At 42.9% G+C, this 25,271-nt stretch overlaps 1 protein-coding gene across 1 annotated transcript; it reads right to left on the reverse strand.

Annotated features, from left to right (window-relative positions):
- Window positions 1-2,326: 2,326 nt before the first annotated feature.
- Window positions 2,327-25,271, reverse strand: ocstamp (osteoclast stimulatory transmembrane protein). Its single transcript, XM_063074229.1, has 3 exons — window positions 25,101-25,271; window positions 9,896-10,955; window positions 2,327-2,983 (listed from the first exon to the last, which is right to left on the reverse strand). Exons 1-3 carry the CDS (start codon window positions 25,136-25,138, stop codon window positions 2,606-2,608), a joined length of 1,476 nt encoding a protein of 491 aa, XP_062930299.1. The 5' UTR covers window positions 25,139-25,271; the 3' UTR covers window positions 2,327-2,605.

Below are 25,271 nucleotides of genomic sequence, written 5' to 3' on the forward strand. Positions count from 1 at the left end.
GTGGTGGTTCTCGAGAATGATTCCAGGAATGAAAGGATTACCGTATGAGGAACATCTGGCAGCTCTTGGCTGTATTCCCTGGAGATCAGGAGAATGAGGGGGGATCTCATAGAAACATTCCAAATGTTAAAAGGCCTGAACAGATTAGATATGGCAAAGTTATTTTCCTTGGTAGGGGATTCTAGGACAAGAGGGCACGACTTCAGGATTGAAGGACATCTTCTTAGAACTGAGATGCAGGAAAATTACTTTCGTCAGAGGATGGTAAATTTGTGGAATTTGTTGCAATGAGTGGCTTGGGTGTATTTAAGGCAGAGATAGATAGGTTCTTGATTAGCCAGGGCATCAAAGGGTATGGGGTGAAAGCAGGGGAGTGGGGGATGACTGGAAGATTGGATCAGCCATGATTGAATGGCAGGGTAGACTCGATGGACTGAATGGCCTGCTTCTTCTCTTATATCTTATGGTCTTATGGTTAGCATAACTCTTACGGTGCATGTGACCCGGATTCAATTCCACTGTACATTCTCTGGTCTTAAGGTGCCAGTAACCCGCCTTTGCCCCTTCTGCTGTCAGTAGAAACGGTTCCACCAGCTTAGGTGCTAAGCCACACGTGAAGGTCAGGAGCTGGACTTGGTTCTCAGAGGCTATTTGAGAGGTACGTCATTGGGAACATTTAATAGGTAGTGGGAGCTTGTCCCCATTACCACCCCCAGCTATAACAAACTCAAGGAACCTCTGGGTAGTATTTGGTGACATTTACTTATTTCTATAATAAATTTACTTTTGAACCTTTTTGAACTTTTTGAGGACAGGTGCTGTACAAAATGATTACCTATCCCTCTTCTATTTTGATCATTTCAATGAATTCGGCAATCATTGTGAAAGTACATTTCCTGATTTCAGTGCAATTCCAATCCAGATCAGGGGGATGTAAACATAAAATTGGAATGCAATTGAACAATTCTAATTTTATGATTATGTTTTCTTGTATTAGATTCCTTTAAAGCGAAGATTTTCCATTCTCAAAACTGTCCATCCCTCTTTATGATTTTTAAGGAACTCCATCTTATAAATTCAAGGAATTCTTGAGTCTAATAATGGAAAATGCTCAGTAGGTCAGACCACATCTGAGTAAAGAGAAATACTTTATATTTCATGTCAAGGACCTTTCTTTGGAACCAGGGGTTCCCAAGCTTTTTTATACCGTGGACCCTGACCATTAACTGAGGGGTCTGTGGACCCCAGGTTGGGAACCCCTGATCAGAACTGAGAGAGAAAGAGAGACGGGAACCTGATTTCAAATGTTCAAAATGTGTAGCTTTAAAAAAAAAATTTTGCTTATATTTATTTCAATAGTCATTTTCTCCACATGCCAACCTAAATGATTTATGAAGTAAAGCATTCAGTCCAGGCTCTCTTCTTGCTGCTGCCATCAGGAAGGAGATACAGGAGCCTGAGGTGCCACACCACCAGGTTCAGGAGCAGTTTTATCCATCAACCATCAGGCTCCTGAACCAGCATGGATAACTTCGCTCACCTCAACACTGAAGTGTTTGCACAAACTACAGATTCACTTTCAAGGACTTTACAACTCCTGTTCTCAATATTATTTATTTATTATTACTTGTTTCTTTTTGCATTTGCACAATTTGTCAGTCTTGCTTTGTGTGTAGTTTTTCATTGATTCTATTGTACTTCTTTGTTCTACTGTAAATGCCTGCAAGAAAAAGAATCTCTGGATAGTAAGTGGTCTCATGTCTGTACTTCAATAATAAATTTACTTTGAACTTTGAAACCACCTACATACCAGGACCAGTTTATAGAGGTGAGTTAAACTAGCCCTACAACTCATGTTCTAAGTGTTAGTCATTTATTATTATTAATATTAGCTGCTTTTTATTTGTATTTGCACTGTTTGTCTTCTTTGGGAATTGGTCTTTGTGTGTAATTCCTCTTTGTTCTACTCGAAATGCTTGCAAGAAAATGAATCTTAGGGTAGTATTTAGAGACATATACAGTACTGTGTGAAAGTCTTAGGCGCCCTAGCTATACACTATATATGTGTGTATGACATTTGCATAGTTTTGTACATACTTTGATAATAAATGTACTTTAAACTTTGAATACTTCCTTCGCAAATTTGACTATCATGTTTCAGAGTGATGAATTAATCTTTTTGCTGTTAGTCTCATGCACCTGGAACAATGGAGTACTTAATTGATCCTGGTCTTTCAATTAACAGACTGGTCTACAGTTAAATGTTAGAGATGGTTTATTAAAAAGCAAAATTCAACAAAAGTAAATGCAGTTGCAGCGGGTTATGGCAGAGTACAGCATTTCTTGGGATAAATGGAAGGGGAACACCAACATGTTATCTGTACAAGTGCTTTGGGACTTGAGGTGATGCAAGATGTAACACAATATAATTCTTTCTTATACACTGTAATTCAAAATGCTAAGCCAACAGGTTAGTTACACTTTGCATACAGTTGGTAGATAGGTTCTTGATTAGTAAGGGTGTCAAGTGTTATGGACAATGGGGTTGCGATGGAATGGCGGAGCAGACTCGATGGGCAGGATGGCCCAATTCTGCTCCTACGTCTTATGATTTAATGCATTGCCTTTTAAAGCTTACGTGGCATTGCTCTGACACAGTGAAAACAACTGCATTATTTTTGAACTCATGCTCCGAATTATTCAGTAGCTTTTGCTGGAGGTATTTGACCCTTTCATTTTCCCGGCTCTCAAAGAAGCTCGCAGAAATCTTTCTTCGGGCTCGCAAGGCATAGGCTTCCAAAAACACTGTAATATAAGCAATCAAGTAGAGCAGGCCGACAATATAGATGATATGGATATCTGGAGGAGAAGTCTGAAATACACATCTATCTGATGTAAGGTTGAAATTCCAGGGGAAGTGAGCTTTCTTCTTCACGCTTCTCTCCAAATTAGTAATTTCTTCCAGTGCAGTCCTTATAGTTCCCTGAAAAAGACCAGTTCATGTTTAAAATCTTGTCATAGATTAGGGAATCTACCAGACGGAAACTAGAAAACTAGAAAGAAATTTTCACATTTTTATCCCAAATAACATAGAACATTACAACATAGTACAGACCTTTTGGCCCTTAATGTTATGCTTTTAACCTACTCTAAGATCAATCTAACCATTCCCTTTTACTTAGAACTCTATTTTACTTCTATCTATGTGACTACGTAGGAGTGTCTTAAATGTCCTTAATGTACTTGCCTCTTCCACTGCTCCTGGCAGCGTGTTCCATGCACCTACCACTCTTAGTGTAAAAAGATACCTCTGACATTTCCCCTATGTTTTCCTCCAATCACTTAATCACCCTCCCTCAGCTACCTATGTCCCCCCTCTCCTAGTTTCACCTATCGCTTGTCTTCATCTTCAGCCCTTTACCTCTTCCACCAACCACCTCCCAGCTTCCTGACCTCTTCCACCAATCCTCTCCCAGCTTCCTTTACCTCTTCCACCAACCACCTCCCAGCTTCCTGACCTTTTCCACCAATCCCCTCCCAGCTTTCTTTACTTCTTCCACCAGTCCCTTCCCAGTTTCCCACTTCATCCCCCATCCTCCCCCCCACCTGTTCTCATCTGCCAGCTTGTACTCTCTCCTCTCTCCCCACCTCCTTATTCTGGCTTCTTCCCCCTTCCTTTCCGGTCTTGAAGGGTGTCAGCCCAAAACATCGACCTTCCATTCCTCTCCATAGATCTGCCTGGACTGCTGAGTTCCTCCAGCAGTTTGTATGTGTACCTTAAAGTTGTTCCTTCTCATACAAGCCATTGCTGCCCAGGGAAAAAGATGCCAGCTGTTCACTCTATCTCTGCATCTTATTTTATCAAATGATGCATGTGTTATAAACAATCTTGTTCTCATGTTGTTCTATGATACCATTTTGTGTTCATGCTGGAAGCAGCATGTAACTTCAGGGACAATCACATTGACAAGCTGTGAGGAGGCTGTGTGAGGTAGAGATTCATTCATTCATTATGTGCCATGTTGCATTGTTAGGGTGTATTCTGGAGTTATGGAAAATAGCAAATATGAATTTCAGCAGCAATCAGTCTTCAGATCTGAATGTGGATTGTGGATTGAGTTTAAAATGCAACTCAGAACAGTGGTCTTTCCGGGGATGGAGTCTGGGGTCAGATGCAAACCAGGAAACATCCCATTGACCTGAGGTGTCTGCATATGCATGAATGCAGTTTAGAGACTGCAGTGATTAACATCCAATCTAGGGTGTCTGAAGTGTTGGTGTGAAGGTTTAGGTGTTTGAAATTTATGTGTAACTCAAAGGAAGCATTGTCAACCCAAAGATTTGAAGTAAATGACATCATTGTAACTATTGAAACTGTTTTGAGTTACCATTGGTCTTAAGGGTATAAAAACATGATGTACTTTGAGTCTAGGAGCCCTTTCTAAGAGTGTCTCCAGTATGATACCTGCTCATGTGTTGAATAAAGACTTCTTTATCCACCAGCTTCAGTGCCTCCCAGTGATTTCGATCGCAGTCACAACAGTATGACGTGGGCAATCATGGTCTTTCCATGAATAAGAGAGAATCTGCAGATGCTAGAAATCCAAGCAATACACACAAAATGCTGGAGGAACTCAGCAGGCCAGAGCATCTATGGAAAAAAAGTACAGTCGATGTTTCTGGCCAATACCCTTCAGCAGGACCCTTCCATGACCATGATTGTGCTTGGTAAATTTTTCTACTGAAGTGGTTTGCCATTGTCATCTTCTGGGCAGAGTCTTTACAAGATGGGTGACCCCAGCGATGATCAATACTCTTCAGAGACTGTCTGCCTGGCGTCAGTGGTCGCATAACCAGGACTTGTGATATGCACCAGCTGCTCATACGACCATCCACCACCTGCTCCCATGACTTCATGTGACTCTGATCGGGGGGGGGGTGCTGAGCAGATGCAACACCTTAATCAAGACTAGCAGAGGGAAGGAGCACCTTACTCTTCCTTTGGTAGAGACGTCACCCTGCCACCCAGAGGCAGAGATAGAAATGTTATGAATGATGGAACTATTTTGAATTGTTTGTCTGCTTTCGTATACAGAGCAAGGAAGACTGAAAGTGGCTGGAAATCAAAAGCATTAGCGACTGTATGTATTTTTAAAGAAATTGCAATCCCACCCCTTCTACCAGTTTCCCAATGTGAGATTGGGAGGAGGCATTTGGTAGGAATGAAGGACTAGAAATTCTAAATAATTTCAGGTCCTGTTTTCAATTCTCTTCTAAACAAAATACCACAGGATATGAAATATTTACCAGCAGGTTAACCAAAAGTCTATAGCTCAGACTCAACTATCCAATAATATTGGAAGGATGATTTCCCAGGTTCTGCTTTGGGTTAAGAGGGAGCCGGAGGGGTGCACTTAAACCTGTACACATTGTACAGAGAAAATTGGCAAAGCTATATGAATCTCTTCATGCAGTTCCTGACTTTTTGTTTATTTGATTAATTAATTTATTTATTGAGATACAGGGAGATGAAATGTAGAACTGGCCCTTCCAGCCCTTCGAACCGTGCCACACAGCAATCCCTCAATTTAATCCTAGCCTAATCAAATTTACAATGACTTATTAACCTGCCAACTGGTATGTCTTTGGATTGTGGGAGGAAACCGGAACACCCAGAGGAAATCCACGCAGTCTCAGGGAGCACGTACAAACTCCTTACAGGCAGCGGCGGGAATTGAACCCGCGTCACCTGTACTATAAAATGTTGTGTTAACCACTACGCTACCATGCCACCCCAATTTTGCATGGCTTGTACCTCTTGTGTTCTTTTCCCACACAGGCACATAGGAAGAGAAACTCTTGGCTTGCAAATGGGAATTTCTATTTGGTTAACAGTTGAAGATGGAACTTCTGCAAAATTATAGAACATGGAACTTTGCAGCACAGGACAGGGTCTTTGGCACACGATGATCTTTTCTTGAAGATTAATCTAACCCTTCCCTCCCACATAATACTCCATTCTTCCTTCATTCATATGCTTATCTAAGAGTCTCTTAAATGTCCCTTAAGTATCAGCCTCTAACACAGGGGTTCCCAACCTGGGGTCCACGGACCCCTTGCATAATGGTATTGGTCCATGGCATTAAAATGTTTGAGAACCCCTGCCCTAACACCAACCCAGGCAGTGCATTCTAGGCACCCACCACTCTCTGTGTGAAAAAGCTTACTTCTGACATCACACCCCCTAAAATTATGCCTGTTCATAATAGCCATTCTTGCCCTCGGAAATAGTCCCTGCTGTCTACTCGATGTATGCCTCTTATCATCTTGTACACCTCTATCAAGTCACCTTTCATCCTCCTTCTCTCCAATGAACAAATCTGAGGAATACGAGATATGTTTTTACAACATTGTTCATCACTTACTACCTCTACAAAGAAGGCATGGCTATTCCAAACTCTATTCCATTAGAGTTTGAGGATATTTGGTATGTCTCCGAAAAGACTCAAAAATTTCTACAGATGTACCGTCGAGAGCTTTCTAATTGAGTGCATCACCATCTGGTATTGGTTGGCGGGGGGCGCGGGGGGCTACTGCACAGGATTGAGGAGTTGTAAGATCAGTCAGCTTGATCATGGGCTCTAGCCTCCGTAGCACCCAGTACATCTTCAAGGAGTGATGCCTCAAGAACCCCCCATCACCCAGGCAATGCTTTGTTCTCATTGCAAAATCAGGAATGAGGTACAGGAGCTTGAAAGCACACACTTAATGATTCAGAAACAACTTCTTCCCCTCTACCATCTGATTTCTGAATGGACAGTCAGCCCATGAACACAACCTATGCATTGCAATGTACTGTTGCCACGTAGACAATAAATTTCACGACACATGCCAGTGAAATTAAACCTGATTCTGATTTGATATACTAATGGGGGTTATCAAATTATAAGATATGAGCTATCAGAGAAGACTACTCCATACGTTTGACCAGGGGTTCTCAACCAAGGATCCGAGGACCCCTTGCTTAATGGTATTGGTCCATGGCATAAAATAGGTTGGGAACCCCTGCCTTGGATGATAGCTATTCCCAAATCAGTATCATCAATAGAAATGATTCAATTATTATCTTGCATTCTGAGGAAAGTTGTGGTGTGCAAGCTTCACTCTTACTATTCTTACCCAAGAGATAAGAGATTCTGCAAGAGATTCTGCAGAGGCTGGAAATCTTGAACAATGCACACAAAATGCTTGAGGAACTCAGCAAGTCTGGCAGAATCCCTGGAAGGAAATAAACAGGGGAATCCCCATTGACAAGAAGCTGAGCTACTTGACTTAAGAACTTGGTCATGCACTTTGACAGAAGGAATAAAAACACAGGCTATTTTCTAAATGGGGAGAAAATTCAAAAACCTGAGATGCAAAGGGATTTGGGAGTCCTCATGCAGGATTCCCTAAAAGTTAATTTGCAGGTTGAATTGATGGGGAGGAAGGCAAATGTAATGTTAGCATTCATTTCAAGAGGACTAGAATATAAAAGCAAGGATGTAAAGCTGAGGCTTTATAAAACCCTGGTGAGGCCTCACTTGGAGTATTATGATCAGTTTTGGACCCCTTATTTAAGAAGAGATGTGCTGATACTAGAGAGGGTTCAGAGGAGGTTTACGAAAATGATTCTGGGAATGATAGGATTATCATATGAGCAGCAATTGTAAGCTCTGTGACTGTACTTGCTGGGATTTAGAAGAATGCGGGGGGATCTCACTGAAACAATCAAATGTTGAAAGGCCTCGATGAGTGGATGTGGAGAGGATGTTTCCTTTGGTGGGGGGAGTCTAATACCAGAGGACACAGCCTCATGATAGAAGGACTTCCCTTTAGAATAGGGATGAGGAGGAAGTTCTTTAGCCAGTGGATGGTGAATCTATGGAATTTGTTACCACAGTCGGCTCTGGGAGCCAGGCCACTGGATGCATTTAAGGTGGAGTTGATAGATCCTTAACTAGTCAGGGCGTGAAAGGTTATGGGGAGAAGGCAGGAGATTGGGGCTGAGAGGGAACTGGATCAGCCATGATGGAATGGCAGAACAGACTCAATGGGCCAAATGGCCTAATTCTGCTTCTATGTTTTATGATCTTATGGTCTTAAGTAAGAGCTTTTAATTCCACCCATCACCTCTCAGCTTCTCATTTCCTTTCCCTCCCCTACCCACCCTCCTTGCTCCTCACTTGGCCTCACCAATCACCTGCCAGCTTGTACTAGTTCCCCTCCCCTACCTCTTTATCCTGGCTTCTTCCCCTTCACTAGAGACTGGTGAAATTGACTAGCATTGAAAGGCAAGCCCCTGACCCTCCCCTGTAACATGGAGGTTGCCTGTTTCAGCCTTTTGGATCTAACCTCATATAAGTGATACCACTTGTCTGCAGAACAAGAATGATGACGAGTATAGAGAGGCAGTGGAGCGGCTGGTTGATTGGTGAGAGAAGAACAACCTAAGCCTGAATGTGGAGAAGACAAAGGAACTCATTGTGGACTTCAGGAAGTTGCAGATAAACCATCCCCCCTCTGCAAATACGTGGCTCCTTTGTAGAGACCGTTAAGTGTTTCAAGTTCCTAGGAGTTTACATCATGGATTACCTCATCTGGTCCCTTAATATCACCTCCCTGAACAAGAAGGCACATTTCCTAAGAAGACTGAGGAAAGCAAGGCTCTCCCCACCCCATCTTAACTGCGTTTTACAGGAGCACCAGTGAGAGTGTCAGCATGACAAGTTGCATCTCTTTCTGGTATAGGAGCAGTTGAGTATTGGACCAGAAGTCCCTACAAAGGACTGTGAGAACAGCGGGGAGGATCATAGGGGTCTCCTTACCATCTATCGGGGACATTTATCAGAAACGCTGCATATGCAGGGCCCTTAGTATTATCAAGGATCCTAGCCATTGACTTACTACCGTCAGGCAGGAGACTCTGATGGATAAAAACAAGAACGGTCAGGATGGGAAACAGTTTCTTTCCCCGGGCCTTTGGGCTTCTGAACTCCCTGTCGCATCGTATTTGAATTTTCACTGGTTAATCTGTTCCATACTTTACGATATTTAATATTAATGCACTTTAGTTTGTTATTTATGTGTGATTCATCTGTAGACTTTATCCTTACCTTCATAAGTTATCGTGTGTTATGTGTACTACTGCACTTTACACCCTGGTTCAAAGAAACGTCTCATTTCTATATACGGTTATAGACGTTATATACATTATGTAGCTAAATGACAATAAATTGATTTGATTTGACTTGACTTTGTTAATCTGGTTATCACCAAGAAAAGCAGCTGTTGTTTTTGAGTTGATAACCAAGATACGAAGGGTGATTGATAAGGTCGTGGCCTAAGGTAGAAGGAGTCAATTTTAGAAAACCTAACACATTTATTTTTCCTACATTTACACACTTAGTCCAGCGGTCGTGGAGCATACGGATCCCTTCTTTGTAGAAGTCGGCGTCTTGGACCTCCAGAAGTGGTCCATAGCAGGGGTGATTGATAAGTTCATTAAGTTCATGGCCTAAGGTAGAAGGAGATGAGTTATTAACTTCAAACTTTCTGCATTTTCACTCAAAGAGTTGCACTGCATGTGCATGTAATGAGAGCTGTATAACTCATCTCCTTCTACCTTAGGCCACGAACTTATCAATCACCTGCTGTGGACCACCTGGAGGTCCAAGATGCTCTAGTTACATGCACGTGCAGTTCAACTCTTTGACAGATAATGCAGAAAGTTTGAAGTTAATAACTTATCTCCTTCTACCTTTGGCCACAAACTTATCAATCACCCCTCATAATTGCCAACGCCTCCAAGAGAAAAGCAGAACCATGAGAAAAGATGTAGTAAAGGAGTTATTACTGTGTATTCAAATCCCAAAGCAGCCTGTACAGGTGGGATGTCAACTGTCCAACGCAGGACCTCCGATGTGAACGAGAAGATGACAAAATCCGCTATGATGATAATTGTGGATATGGCTAAATACGCGGTGCTGATCAGCATTTGCTTGATGCATGCGGCTACTTCATTTGATGACATCTTTAACCCGGTGGATCGGATTAGCTTTTTACTGGCAGTTCGCTTAGGTAAATGCTGTCCTTTCTTTGGTTGTAGTAGGTCAGTTAACTTGCCAGTTATATACACATTGTCAAACTCCAGGTTTGTCAGGTAGCCCTTGAGATACCAAATGGAGGTGAAGGCCAGATAGAAGAAGATAAAGGCAGCCAGTGCTCGGTTGGTGTACAGAGTAATCTCACTGATTAAGGTATGAACTTTATCAAATTCACTTTGGATATCTTTGCCAATTGCATGCAATTGGCTCTGGATTGCTGTTAGATTGATATCAGAGTTTAATTCCCATTTCTTGTCTGATGTGATGAACGTCATTTCCTTCAATTTTTGTAGCTTCTGCAATTCTTCAACCAGCTCATCCTTGACATGTCTTACAATGCTAGTTGAGTTCTTTAGGCTCGTGATTGAGGTCATTGCAACGCACTGAAAGAGCTTGAGAACCGTCTTCATGTTGCCCATAATGTTGGGGATGATGTTGATGGCCACGAGCATGAAGCATGTGGAAAGGAAGAGATCGCGGCCTTGTTTCGTGCCCAATGTGGGGACCACAATGGTGAACGCACAGCGCATGGGATGGACCAGGAAGAGAAGCAGGAACATGATGATTATGAAAATTCCGGTTATGAAGTTGCTCATGTACCCTTTGTACTTCAGAGATGACAGCAGCCAGTTGTGGAGTAACCCACCGGCGATGGCGGATATGCACAAGCATAACAGGAGGAGAACAAACAGTTGGTTCCAGCCGCTTGGCGTCGGACTGGAGTAAGCACTCCAGAGGATCTGCAGGACCTGCTTTGTTTCATTCACATACTTTTTCCACCGAGAAGTAGAGGTCTTCAAATTGCTGTGTCTGATGGGAAGAGAAAGGAACACTTTATTTAGAGATGCTGTACAGTAATGGGACCTTCCTGCCTAACGAGACTGCATTACACAGTTACACCCGCGAGACCAATTAACCTACTAATCTGTCTGTCTTTTTGTTTGGGACTGTGGGAGGAAACTCGAGTACCCAGAGGTTATGAGGAGAATGTGCAAACTCCTTGCAGACAGTGGCAGAAATGACCCTGGGTCGCTGGTGTTGTAATAATGTTATGCTAACTGCAACGGTACCGTACTGTCCCTGTAACACTTGGACATCTAAAATGTGAGAGCATATAGACAAGTGCAGTAAATGTAAGTCTATAAAGGTCATCAGGTACATCACAGATAAGGTTTATAATTGTCAATGGTTCCATTTAATATCAGAGAATGTATACAACCTGAAACTTTTACTCTCCACAGACATCCACAAAACAGAAGAAAAATCCCAAAGGATGAATGACACAAAAATGTTAGAACCCCAAAGCCATCCCTCCCCCCCCCACACACAAAAGCATCAACCCTCCCCCCTCTCCTCCCCTCACTTGTTCCAGCAGGAAACATCAGACCGCCCCCCCCCCACACAAAAGCATCAACCCTCCCCCCTCTCCTCCCCTCACTTGTTCCAGCAGGAAACATCAGACCGCCCCCCCACCACCCACCATGCAATCACTAGCAAAGCCCCCAGAGAGACCATTATCTAGGGTCCTTCTAGAGTCAATGTCCATCCCAACACTGACGTCCACAGGTTCTCTCTCTCACTAACAAGGGAGAGAGAGAGAGAGAGATCGCTCCTGCCACAGTGAGAGGGAGACCAATAGCTCGCTGTTTCAACGTTACAGTCTGCAGCGTCACTTATTTCGACAGCATTGTCCTGATCTCTTCGCACTTCTTACGTCTAGCCAATAATGTTGTATGTCTTGTGCATTTGTTTCTAATAAGGACATTTTGTGATGAGGTATCTGTCCTTCAGGCAATGCCATTAATTTTGGATACTCATTCAGTTGTTCTTCGTGGTTTTTAAACACAAGAGATTCTACAGATAGAAACATAGGAATATAGAAAGCCTACAGCACAATACAGGCCCTTCGGCCCACAAAGCCGTGCCAAACATGTCCTTACTTTAGAAATTACCTATAGCCCTCTATTTTTCTAAGTTCCAAGATGCTGAAATAAAGCACAGCAGCGCCTCTACTTCCTGAGGAGATCGAGGCAATCTAAGCACATTCTACCAGAGAGTGTCCTGACCAGCTATATCACCATCTGGTATGGAGATTCATCTGTGTATGTATTTGTTTATTTAGAGACACAGTGTGGAATAGGCCTTTCCGGCCCTTCGACCTGCATCACCCACTAACCCCCAGCAACCCCCTGTTGCAGACTTGATTGCTGAATGGTTTAATTCTGCTTATATAAGACCATAAGACATAGGAGCAGGATTAGGCCATCTTGCCCATTGAGTCTACTCCGCCATTCATTCATGGCTTTTCCTTTTTTCTGTCTCCTCCTCAACCCCAGTTCCCGGCCTTCTCCCCATAACCTTTGATGCCAAGAACCTATCAATCTCTGCCTTAAATACACCCAATGACCTGGCTTCCACAGCTGCATGTGGCAACAAATTCCACAAATTCACCACCCTTTGGCTAAAGGAATTTCTCCGCATCCCTGTTTTGAAAGGGCGCCCCTCTATCCTGAGGCTGTGCCCTCTTGTCCTAGAGTCTCCCACCATGGGAAACATCCTTATCATATCTACTCTGTCTAGGCCTTTCAACATTCGAAAGGTTTCAATGAGATCCCCCCTCATCCTTCTGAATTCCAGCCAGTACAGACCCAGAGCCATCAAACGTTCCTCATATGATAACCCTTTCATTCCTGGAATCATCCTTGTGAAACTCGTCTGGACCCTCTCCAATGCCAGCACATCTTTTCTAAGATGAGGAGCCCAAAACTGTTCACAGTACTCAAGGTGAGGCCTCACCAATGCCTTATAAATCTTCAGCATCCAGGTCCATATGTCTTATGGACCTTTAGAACACAAATGGATTTCTGCTTAGGCTGGCAGCCAAACTTTTCTCTTACACTCTCTTTGCTTCTTGTTTTTACTTTAACCATTTCCTCTTTGATTCTTTCGTAATCAGCGTGTCTCTCAAGTATTTATAACCCAGCACTTGTCATACCGAGAGCTGTGTTGTTTTTGTTTTTTTCCTGTACCTCCCTCGTCATGCAGGGAGCTCTGAATTTCTTTGTTCTTTCTTTGTCCCTCACAGCAATGTTCCTCAAATGCACCTGAACCATTTCTTTCTCAATGTCAACCCATTGTGCCATTAGAGTTTTGCCTGTCAACTTTTGATTCCAAGTTACCTCAGGCAGATCCACTCTAATCTCATTGAAACTGGCTTTTCTCCAATTAATTATTTCAACATTGGGTTGCCAACATTTTAAGACGAGGTTGATAGACTCTTGATTGGTCAGGACATGAAGAGATACAGGGAGAAACCAGGAGATTGGGGCTTAGAGGAAAAATGAATCAGCCATGATGAAATGGCAGACCAGATACAATGGGCCAAATGGCCTAATTCTGCTCCTATATTTTAATAATCTTATGGTCTTTTTTAAACAGATAACTAAAATCTTATGATATGATTGTCACCATTTCTGGAAGGCTCACAGCAGGTAGTTAAAACTGTCCAGTGCATCATCATTCCAGCATACGCGACATCACGGACATATTTACAGAAAGGTGCCAGAAAACGGCCAGAACAATCCCAGCCACACTGCTCATGGACTGTTTGTCCCACTCCCATCCGTGGCTTCATGTGACCCTGATTAGGGGGGTGGGGGGTGGGGGGGTCTAATCATGTGCTATAACTTGCCCAAAGGTGACCTAGACACTAGTGGAGGGAAGGAGTGCCTTACACCTCCTTAGGTAGAGTCATATCTCCACCCCGCTGCCTGTTGAATAGGTAAATTCATGTTGTGTGGGTGTGTGACTTATTTACCAGTTGAAAGCTGCTTCTGCCATGTCTCATTGATTGGTCCGTTTAATAACTGCTGGTGCTCTTTCCCCTTGGTTGGTTTGTGCACCACAGCACCAATTTCTGGTTCTGGGTGCCTTGGGGGATATAAAGCAGCAAAAGCGGGAGGCTTGGTCTCTCTCTATTTTTTTTCCTTTGTCTCCAGGGCACGTCTCACAGAACCATTGGGAAGGTATGCTTCATGTGCACTTTTGGCCAAGTATCTGTTTGTTGACTATTTAGTTTTGCAGTTTGTGTAACTTGAGGGAATTTAAATGTTTGGTCAAATTTTTTACTGTTTGTAAATAAATGATTAATATGCTTATATGAATAAGTGTTTTCTGTCTCACTCTCCAAACCTGTAAACCTGCTTCCACGTTACAATTGGTTTATTATTGTCATATGTAATGTACCAAAAACCATGTTTTCCATGCCATCTATACAGATCATTTGACTACATCAGTGCATCGATGTTGTACAAGGAAAAACAATAACAGAATGCAGAATGAAGTGTGACAGTAGCAGAGAAAATGAAGTTCATGCGGACAGTAAGGTGTAAGGCCGTAGCCAGGTAGATTGTGAGGTCAAGAGTTGATCTATTCTATGCTTCTGACAGATCTTTCTCATTGAAACTTGATCTTCAATTTTTTTTATGAATTCCTTATCAATCAATGGAGTTTCTATCCAAAACTTTCATAATGACATTGACAGTGTGTTCTGAGTGCAATTTGTCTAATATTTAAGATAGATTTAGAATATTAGAACATTTTTCACAAGAACAGGCCATTCAACCCAACAAAGCTTGCCAAATTTCTATTCACATAGTATGTTGAAGTAACTATCAAGTTTAGATTTGGAAGTCTCTAAGGGTACAACTCTCAACTAATGAACTAGGTAGTTTGTTCCAGTATGTCCACAGCTCACTGTGTAAAGAAATGCTTCCTGATTAGTCTGAAATCTCCCCTTAACTACCCTCCACCTATGACCCTGGTTCTCAATGATAAATTAATCTTGAAGCAGCAGCTGGCATCCACCTTCCTTACACCCTTAATTTTGTTAAACACTTCTATCGGGTCTCCTCAGTTCTATGTCTACTTAGGCTAAGAAGATTTAATTCTTTCAATCTTTCTTCATAGCTCATACCCTGCAGACCTGGAATGTCTTGTCACCCTTCTCTGAACTCTCTCCACTGCCTTCACATCCCTCACAAAATATGGAGTCCAAAATTGTGCACAACAATCAAGGTGTGGCCTCATAAGTACATTATACAGCTTAAGGAGAACATCTCTAGACTTGAACTCCACTGAGCGCATTATATAGCCCAACATTCTATTAGCCTTCCTAGTTGCTTCTGTGCATTGTCCTGTGATGAGTCTCCCAGGATCCCCAAATCCTTCTCATGCGGTGCACTTTCTAACTCAGGACCCCCCCCCATTGTATATTTATATCTAATATTTCTACTTCCTACATATAATATTTTACATTGACACATTAAATTTCATCTGCCATTTATCTGCCCACATCTGGATTTTACTTAGATATAACTGTATTGATTCTGCTGCCTGAATGTTATCAGCCCAACCCCCTAATTTTGTGTCATCTGCAAACTTCACTAGTTTATTCGTTATGTGCTCATCCAAATCATTAATGTAAATCAAAAACAGCAGCGGCCCCAAAACGGATCCCTGCAGGACCCCACTGCTAATATCTTCTATTTTTCCACTTGCTTCATTTGTCACCTACACATTGAAGCAAACAGCAACATGCATTGTTTGTATCTCATCAGTGAGGATTGTGCCAGGCAGCCCTCAGGTGCTACCATGCTTCCAGGCCCACAACTCACTACTCTAACTACACACCTTTGGAGGAAACCCATGCGGTCACAAACTCCTTACAAACCGCACTGGGAATTGATTACTGTGAAGATAATGTTTGTCTTCACAGGAAATTAGGGATCACCAATCCATATAGCTGCATACAAAATTCTTGATCTTCCTCTGCAAAATGGTACGGAAGCGACAATGCCCTTGAATGGAAAATCCTACAAAAAGTAATGGATACAGCCCGGTCCATCACATGTAAAGCCCACCCCACCACTGAGAACATCTACATGAAGTGCTGTTGCAGGAAAGAAGCATACATCATCAGGGACCCCTCCACCCAGGCCATGCTCTCTTCTCACTGCTGCCATCAGGAAGAAGGTACAGGAGCCTCAGCACCCACACCACCAGGTTCAGGAACAGTTACTACCCCTCAACCATCAGACTCCTGAACCAGAGGGGGTAACTTCACCCAACTTCACTTGTCGCATCATTGAACTGTTCCCACAACCAATCCACTCACTTTCTTCACTTCTGCCTTGTGAGACTTTGAAGAACGTTTTAATCTTCAATGGAATGGCTTCTCATTGTTCTAAATTCCAGAGAATGTAGTCCCATTCTATTCTGTTTTATCGTAGGATCATCCTCTCAGAAATTAATTCAGCAAACCCATGTCCCACTTGCACAATATGTATGTCCTTCATTGGGTAAGGTGACCAGCCCTGTGTAAAGTAAGTACTCCATAGGTAGATTCTCCTAACTGTGACAAAACTTTATTGTTCTTTTACACAATTGGGAGGAGAATTAGATTTAGATTTAACACGGTAAGAGGGACCTTCCATCCGGACAAGCCCGCGTCACCTGGTTGGGCGCCACAACACTTTACAGTGCAGGCGACGCGGGTTCAAGTGCCGCCGCTGTCTGTAAGGAGTTTGTATGTTCTCCCCGTGACCGTGTGGGTTTCCTCCGGGTGCTCCGGTTTCCTCCCACAGTCCACAGATGTACCGGTTAGTAGGTTAATTGGTCATTGTAAATTGTCCTGTGATTAGGCTAAGGTTAAATCAGGGGATTGTTGGACGCGTAGCTCGAAGAGCCAGAAGGGCTTATTCTGCACTGTATTTCAATAAATAAATAGATAGACAAATGGACCCATGTGACCAATTAACCAACTAATTTACAACTAATAGCACACAGATAACACATCAACGAGGTTGCTATCACCACCCACGATCTGAATAGATTCATCATCACCTTCTACAGTCTGTTCAATAAGTGGTACATACAATATAGTTACAGATTAAACATACTCCTTGTTCAAACTGTACTTCTATAGAACGTGAGTTAATTAATACTGAAATCATTTCCTCTTTCAGTAAATGTCCCTACAAAACCACAGCCCAATTGTAGAAACAGTATCTTTGGGAAATTTATTTCTGTACTGAACTTCTTGAATTTCTAACAGAGATGTAACTTTCTAAATGACAGAGCATTTTTACTCATGTTAATAAACCCAATTATCATTATTCTCTTCTGCATTTTGAGGCTACCGTTTCTTGGCATTCTGTTAGGGAATGGGGGAAAAACCCTTTTGTTTTTAATCCAGTATATTTGTAACAAAGTGGGAGACAACTCATAGATTTACTTTGAAATGATTGCACTTTATTTTATTAGATATTTTCCAATCTTTGTCAAGAGGTATTCAGTATAAATAGATTGTGAGGGTTGTAACCACATCCATCATAATGGAACAAAAGTTATTCATTTTAAAAAGAAAAAAATTCTGTGATTTACTTAGGAATTATCCCATTATTATCTTGATTCAGTGATAATAAACCTGATTCTGATTCTGGATTTGGAGTCATGCATAAGATCACATTACATCTGGAAAAATTGTGCAGCATTTACATTTCCAATCTGCCCTACAGATCAAGGAATATAAAACTGGATCAGCTAAGTATGGCCAAAAGCCTAATTTCATGAAGACTTTACTTCTGAATATGTTTTGGTCATACATTGCTGACCCAGTTTAGCCAGAGCTAGGTACTTTCAGCAGAATTGAATGATGGAGTAACGAAGTACTGAGGTATTTGCAGCCCATTGATCCTCTCAACAGCCGGGAGAGACGGAACTCTTCGCACTGTTGTCAGGTAGTTATTTAAATATATCCCCTCTGGACTCCCTAAATAAGAACAAAATAAATAAGAGAGGTCATAGGCAATCTGGCCCTTTGAACCTGCTCTGCCATTCAATAATATCATGGCTGGTTTGGCCATGGATTCAGCTTCAGCTGCTTGCCTTTTCCCATAACCCTTAATTCCCCCGCTGTTCAAAAATTGATCTACCTGTGTCTTGAATATATCTAATCAGAGTTAAAAGTACATTTGTTATCAAAGTATGTATACATTACACAACCTTGAGATTCATCTCCCATAGAACATAGAAACATAGAAATCTACGGCTCTTTACAGGCCCTTCGTCCCACAATGTTGTGTCGACCAGGTAACCTACTCTAGAAACTGCCTGGAATTTCTCTACTGCATAGCCCTCTAATTTTCTAAGCTCCATGTATCTATCCTAGATTGGGCATTTCAGTGCAGCATTGAGGGGATTCTGCCCCGTCAGAGAAGCCTGCATTTAGATATAATCTCTTCATTAAGGTCAACAAGAGAAAGGAGATAATTATTAACTTCAGGAGGCCTCGCATCACTCTCAACCCCCTTTACATTGGCGGCACAGCAGTGGAAATCTGCAACCAGTATCAAACTCCTGGGATTGCCCATCACATAGTCCCAGAATATGACCCATACAGTCAAGGAAGCTCACCTATGCCTCTACTTTCTGATGAGGCTGAAGAATCTATGTATATAAGCTACATAGAGTGGGCACGTGGCCAAGTGGTTAAGGCATTGGACTAGTGACCTGAAGGTTGTGAGTTCAAGCCCCAGCCGAGGCAACGTGTTGTGTCCTTAAGCAAGGCACTTAATCATACATTGCTCTGCGACGACACTGGTGCCAAGCTGTATGGGTCCTAATGCCCTTCCCTTGGACGACATTGGTGTCGTGGAGAGGGGAGACTTGCAGCATGGGCAACTGCTGGTCTTCCATACAACCTTGCCCAGGCCTGCGCCCTGGAGAGTGAAGACTTTCCAGGCGCAGATCCATGGTCTCGCAAGACTAACGGATGCCTTAAAGCTACATAGAAACATAGAAAACCTACAACACAATACAGGCCCTTTGGCCCACAAAGCTGTGCGAAACATGTCCTTACCTTAGAAATTACCTAGGCTCACCCGTAGCCCTCTATTTTTCTAAGCTCCATGTACCTATCCAGGAGTCTCTTAAAAGACCCTATCGTATCTGCCTCCACCACCGTCGCCGGCAGCTCATTCCACGCATTCACCACTCTCTGCATAAAAAAACTTACCCCTGACATCTCCTCTGTACCTACTCCCAAGCACCTTAAAACTATGCCACCTCATGTTAGCCATTTCAGCCCTGGGAAAAGCCTCTAGCTATCCACACGATTAATGCCTCTCATCATCTTATACACCACTATCAGGTCACCTCTCACCCTCTGTTGCTCCAAGGAGAGAAGGCCAAGTTCAGTCAACCTATTCTCATAAGGCATACAACATGCAGGCAACATCTTTGTAAATCTCCTCTGCACCCTCTCTATGGTTTCCACGTCCTTCCTGTAATGAGGTGACTAGAACTGAACACAGTACTCCAAGTGGGGTCTGACCAAGGTCTTGTATAGCTGCAACATTACCTCACGGCTCTTGAACTCAGTCCCACAGATGATGAAGGCCGACACACCATACACCTTCTTAGCAACATTGTCAACCTGCGCAGCAGCAGACATGGACCCTAAGATCTCACTGATCCTCCACACTACCAAGAGTCTTACCATTAATATAATATTCTGTCTTCAAATTTGACCTACTGAAATGAACCACTTCACACTTATCTGGGTTGAAACAAATAAACTAAAAAAAAATAATGAAAAGAAGGCTGTCAAACACCCAATGTGCAGAGAGAAAAAACAAACCATGCAACCAATAAACTCAAGCAAATAGCATTCTGAACTGAAGTCCACAAAGAGAGTCTGTCCATAGACCTTTAGTTTAGGGCAGAGCAGAGCAGCGAACTGAACTGGGCCATCACTGGCCTCCAGTCCTGCACCCTGACCTTTTCAATAAGAGGTAACCTGTACTGCTTCCCTGGGCAGAGAATTCAACAGATTCACTACTGTCTTGGAAAAGCAGTCTCTCCTCATCTTCATGCTAAATCTATTCCCCTGAATCCTGAGGCTTTGTCCTCTCGTTCTAGTCTCAGAGCCTCATAATATTTAATCTCATAAATGAGTTATGGTATTCCATATCCTTGATCCATTAGGAGAGATTCAACATAGAAACATAGAAAATAGGTGCAGGAGTAGGCCATTTGGCCCTTAGAGCCTGCACCGCCATTCAGTATGATCATGGCTGATCATCCAACTCAGAACTCTGTACCAGCCTTCCCTCCATACCCGCTGATCCCTTTAGCCACAAGGGCCATATCTAACTCCCCCTTAAATATAGCCAATGAATTGGCCTCAACTGTTTCCTGTGGCAGAGAATTCCACAAATTCACCACTCTCTGTGTGAAGAAGTTTTTCCTCATCTCGGTCCTAAAAGGCTTCCCCTTTATCCTCAAACTGTGACCCCTCGTTCTGGACTTCCCCAACATCGGGAACAATCTTCTTGCATCTAGCCTGTCCAACCCCTTTAGAATTTTATATGTTTCAATCAGATCCCCCCTCAATCTTCTAAATTCCAGCGAGTATAAGCCTAGTCGATCCAGTCTTTCATCATATGAAAGTCCTGCCATCCCAGGAATCAATCTGGTGAACGTTCTTTGTACTCCCTCTATGGCAAGAATGTCTTTCCTCAGATTAGAGGACCAAAACTGCACGCAATACTCCAGGTGTGGTCTCATCAAGGTCTTGTACAACTGCAGTAGAACCTCCCTGCTCCTGTACTCAAATCCTCTTGCTATGAATGCCAGCATACCATTTGCCTTTTTCACCGCCTGCTGTACCTGCATGCCCACTTTCAATGAGTGGTGTACAATGACACCCAGGTCTGGTTGCACCTCCCCTTTTCCTAATCGGCCACCATTCAGATAATAATCTGTTTTCCTGTTCTTGCCACCAAAGTGGATAACCTCATATTTATCCACATTAAATTGCATCTGCCATGAATTTGCCCACTCACCTAACCTATCCAAGTCACCCTGCATCCTCTTAGCATCCTCCTCACAGCTAACACTGCCACCCAGCTTCGTGTCATCCGCAAACTTGGAGATGCTGCATTTAATTCCCTCGTCTAAATCATTAATATATATTGTAAACAACTGGGGTCCCAGCCCTGAGCCTTGCGGTACCCCACTAGTCACTGCCTGCCATTCTGAAAAGGTCCTGTTTATTCCCACTCTTTGCTTCCTGTCTGCCAACAAATTCTCTATCCACATCAATACCTTACCCCCAATACCGTGTGCTTTAAGTTTGCACACTAAACTCCTGTGTGGGACCTTGTCAGGAGCCTTTTGAAAATCCAAATATACCACATCCACTGGTTCATCCCCTATCCACACTACTAGTTACATCCTCAAAAAATTCTATAAGAGTCATCAGACATGATTTTCCTTTCACAAATCTATGCTGACTTTGTCTGATGATTTCACCGCTTTCCAAATGTGCTGTTATCACATCTTTGATAACTGACTCTAGCATTTTCCCCACCACCGAACATCATCATCATTATCTGCTGTGTCATATGACTTAGGTGATCATGGTCCTTGTCCATGATTGTTCTTGGCAATTTTTTCTATAAAATTGTTTGCCATTGCTTTCTTTGGGGCAATGTCTTTATAAGATAGGGACGCCAGCCATTATCAATACACTTCAGAGACTGTCTGCCTGGTGTTAGTGGTCGCATAACCAGGACTTGTGATACACACCAGCTGCTCATACGACCATCCACCACCTGTTCCCATGGCTTCACATGCCCATAATTGGAGGGCTAAGCAGTTACTACACCTTGCTCAAGGGTGACCTGCAAAATAGCAGAGGGAAGGAGCACCTTTGATGGAGACATTTCTCCACCCCGCGACCTGAGGAGGAGGGATGGCCAAGACTAACAGGATCTCTTGGAGTGATTAGGTTTTCGATGAGTGCCCCATCAGTTATTACACTCTGTGGAACACTGGAGCTGAACCTGTGCCTCCCTGCAGCAACTGTTGATGAAAAATGGGAGCATTGTGAAACATTATGAAAGGCATAGATAAGTAGTGGGTAAACACAAGAGGTTCTGCAGATGTGGAAATCCAGAATGATCCACTCAAAATGCCGGAGGAACTCAGCAAGTCAGGCAGCGTCTTTGGAAATGAATAAACTGTCAACGTTTTGGGCTGCAGCCCTTCTTCAGGACTGGAAAGGAAGGGAGAAGAGCCAGAAAAAAGAAGGTGGGTGAAAGTGTGGATGCGAGAAGTGAAACCAGGTGGGTCGGGGGGGTGATGAAGTAAGAAGCTGGTAAGTGATAGGTGGAAAAGGTAAAGGGCTGGAGAAGAAGGAGTCTGATAGGAGAGGAGAGTAGAGCATAGGAGAAAGGGAAGGAGAAAAGGCACAAGGGGATAGGCAGGTGAGGGGAACAGGTAAGAGGCCAAAGTAGGGAACTGAAGAATAGTGAAGGTGGAGGAGGAAGCTGGGGAAATAGATGTTTATGCCATCAGGTTGGAGGCTACCAAGATTGAATATGAGGTGTTCCTCCTCAGACCTGAGAGCGGCCTCATCATGGCAGAAGAGGAAGCATTGGACTGACATGTCAGAATGGGAATGCAGATAGAAATTGAAGTGGTTGACCACTGGGGAAGTCCCGTTTTTTGTGCTTGGAGTGGAGGTGCTTGACAAGGTGGTCCCCCAGCCTACGTTGGGTTGTGGATGGAGTGGAGGTCGACAAAGCAGTGCCCCAATCTACATTGGGTTTTGTGGTAGCAGTCTTTTCCCCAGGGTAGAGGAGTCCAAAGCTAGGAGCATAGGTTAATGGTGAGAGGGGAAGGACTTAAAAGAGAACTGAGAGGCAATATTTTCACACTGAGGGTGCTGAGTACATGGAATGAGCTGCCAGGGGACATGTTTGAGGCAGGTACAACAATATTCTATTTTATTTTTATTTAGAGATACAACATGGTATGGACGTTTCCAACCCAATGAGCCCACACCCATAATTTAACCTACTAACATATATGTCTTTGGAAAATGGGAGGAAACCAGAGCACCCAGAGAAAACCAACTCGGTCATGGAGAGAATGTACAAACTCCTTTCAGACAGTGGCAGAATTGAATTCCGGTCGCTGGCTCTAAGATAGCATTACGCTAAACGCAACACTACTCGACCACCCGGTACGGCTAAGGACCATACTTAAAGAATCATTTAGGAAGTATTTGAATAGGTACATGGAGGGGCAGAGCTTAGAGCAATATGGGCTAAACATTGGAAATTAGGACTTTGGTCAGCATGGACTAGATGGACCAAAGGGTCTATATGAGTGCTGTATTGCTTCATGACTCTATGACTCTATGTTGAAACAACAAACAAAACACAGGAAGAACTCAGTAGATCAGGCATCATCTGTGGAAGGAACTGAATGGTTGATGTTTTGAGTTGAGACCCTTCATCTAGACCAGGGATGCCCAACCTTTTTTATGCCATGGACCAATATCCTTAAGAGTTCCGTGAACCCCAGCTTGAGAACCCCTGATCTAGTCAGATGAAGGACCTTGCTCCGAAATGTTGACTTTCCATTTTCCACCACAGGTGCTACCTGACGGGCTGAGTTCCTCCAGTATTTTGTTTATAGCTGAAGATTTTGGAATCCACGATGTTCTGTGTATGCCAGGAGCCTGCTGAGCTCAATCTTCATTAGAACCAGGTTGATTAGATTTATTTATTTATTGAGATACAGTGTGGGATGCATCTTCTAATACTCAGTCCAGATCTATCTTAGCTCAGTGCAGGGATCAAATGTAGAGCAATTTTTATCTCTACTCTCAGTACCACATAGCAAAAAATCCAATTAGATGAATGGTAAATATTCCAAAGGAGATTTATTGTCCACTAATTAAAAAAGAAGCACTTTTAATAAAAATTATTGCAATCTATAACACAAGAGGTTCTGCAGATGCTGGAAATCCAGAGTAACACACACACAAAATCCTGGAGCAGGGGTTCCTAACCTAGGGGCCCCCAGACGCCTTGTTTAATGGTCGGGCTCCATGGTGTGAAAAAGGTTGGGAACCCCCGTGCTGGATAAACTCAGCAGGTCAGGTAGAGAATCAGAATCGAATTCATGTTTAATATCGCTGGCATAAAGTATGTTGTGAAATTTATTGTTATGTGGCAGCAGTACATTGCAATACACTATAATAAAAACTCTGAATTATAGTAAGAAGTATATATATAAAATTACAGTAAATGAATAGTGGAAAAAGAGATTAAAAAGGTAGTGAGGTAGTGTTCATGTGTTCAATGTCCATTCAGAAATCAGATGGAAGAGGGGAAGAAACTGTTCCTCAATCGCTGAGTGTGTGCCTTCAGGCTTCTGTACCTCCTACCTGACAGTAGCAATGAGAAGAGGGAATGGCCTGGAATGGAATTAACAGTTGACATTTCAGGTCGAGACCGTACTGATGAAGGGTCTTGGCCCAAAAAGTTGACTGTTTATTCCTCTCTGTAGATGCTGCCTGACCTGCTGAGTTCCTCTGGCATCTTGAATGCGTTGTTACTGTCTATACTATACTGGACTCACTGTACACCACACGCTGTCGGAGCAGTGCTGCCAGGATAATCAAGGACACGACCTACCCAGCCAACACACTTTTTGTCCCTCTTCCCTCCGGGAGAAGGCTCAGGAGCTTGAAGACTCGTTCGGCCAGATTTGGGAACAGCTTCTTTCCATCTGTGATAAGACTACTGAACGGATACTGACCCGGATCTGGGCCTTAACCTCCAAATATCCAGACCTGCCTCTCAGTTTTTTTGCATTACCTTACTTTCCCTTTTCTATTTTCTATTTATGATTTTATAATTTAAATTTTTAATATTTACTATCGACTTATACTCCAGGGAGCACGAAGAGCAGAATCAAATATCGCTGTGATGATTGTACGCTCTAGTATCAATTGTTTGGCGACAATAAAGTATAAAGTACTTTAGTTGACCATGAAACGTTACCTAGATGAAAACATTAAAATGATGTACTTACTCTGTTACGTTGTATTCAAGTCGCTTTTCCAGAGTCATAACTTCTGATGTTACTCCAGTTCTATATTTACCTGCACTCCAACCTAATGAAACAGTGGAAATGCCACAGAGCTAGATGGTAAATAATATTTACAGTATTCTCCTCTCCACGCTTTTAATGGACACGCACACA

This window comes from Mobula hypostoma, chromosome 2 (genome assembly GCF_963921235.1).
Source record: "Mobula hypostoma chromosome 2, sMobHyp1.1, whole genome shotgun sequence".
NCBI lineage: Eukaryota > Metazoa > Chordata > Chondrichthyes > Myliobatiformes > Myliobatidae > Mobula > Mobula hypostoma.

What these genes read in the sequence shown, in the direction of transcription:
- ocstamp (XM_063074229.1), bottom strand. Translation starts at nt 25,138, where the DNA reads ATGACTCTGGAAAAGCGACTTGAATACAACGTAACAGA. An exon ending in CTTGAATACAACGTAACAGA is followed by an intron (nt 10,956 to 25,100) that starts GTAAGTACATCA and finishes TCTTCCCATCAG; the next exon opens with ACACAGCAATTTGAAGACCT. An exon ending in CTTTGGGATTTGAATACACA is followed by an intron (nt 2,984 to 9,895) that starts GTAATAACTCCT and finishes GGTCTTTTTCAG; the next exon opens with GGAACTATAAGGACTGCACT.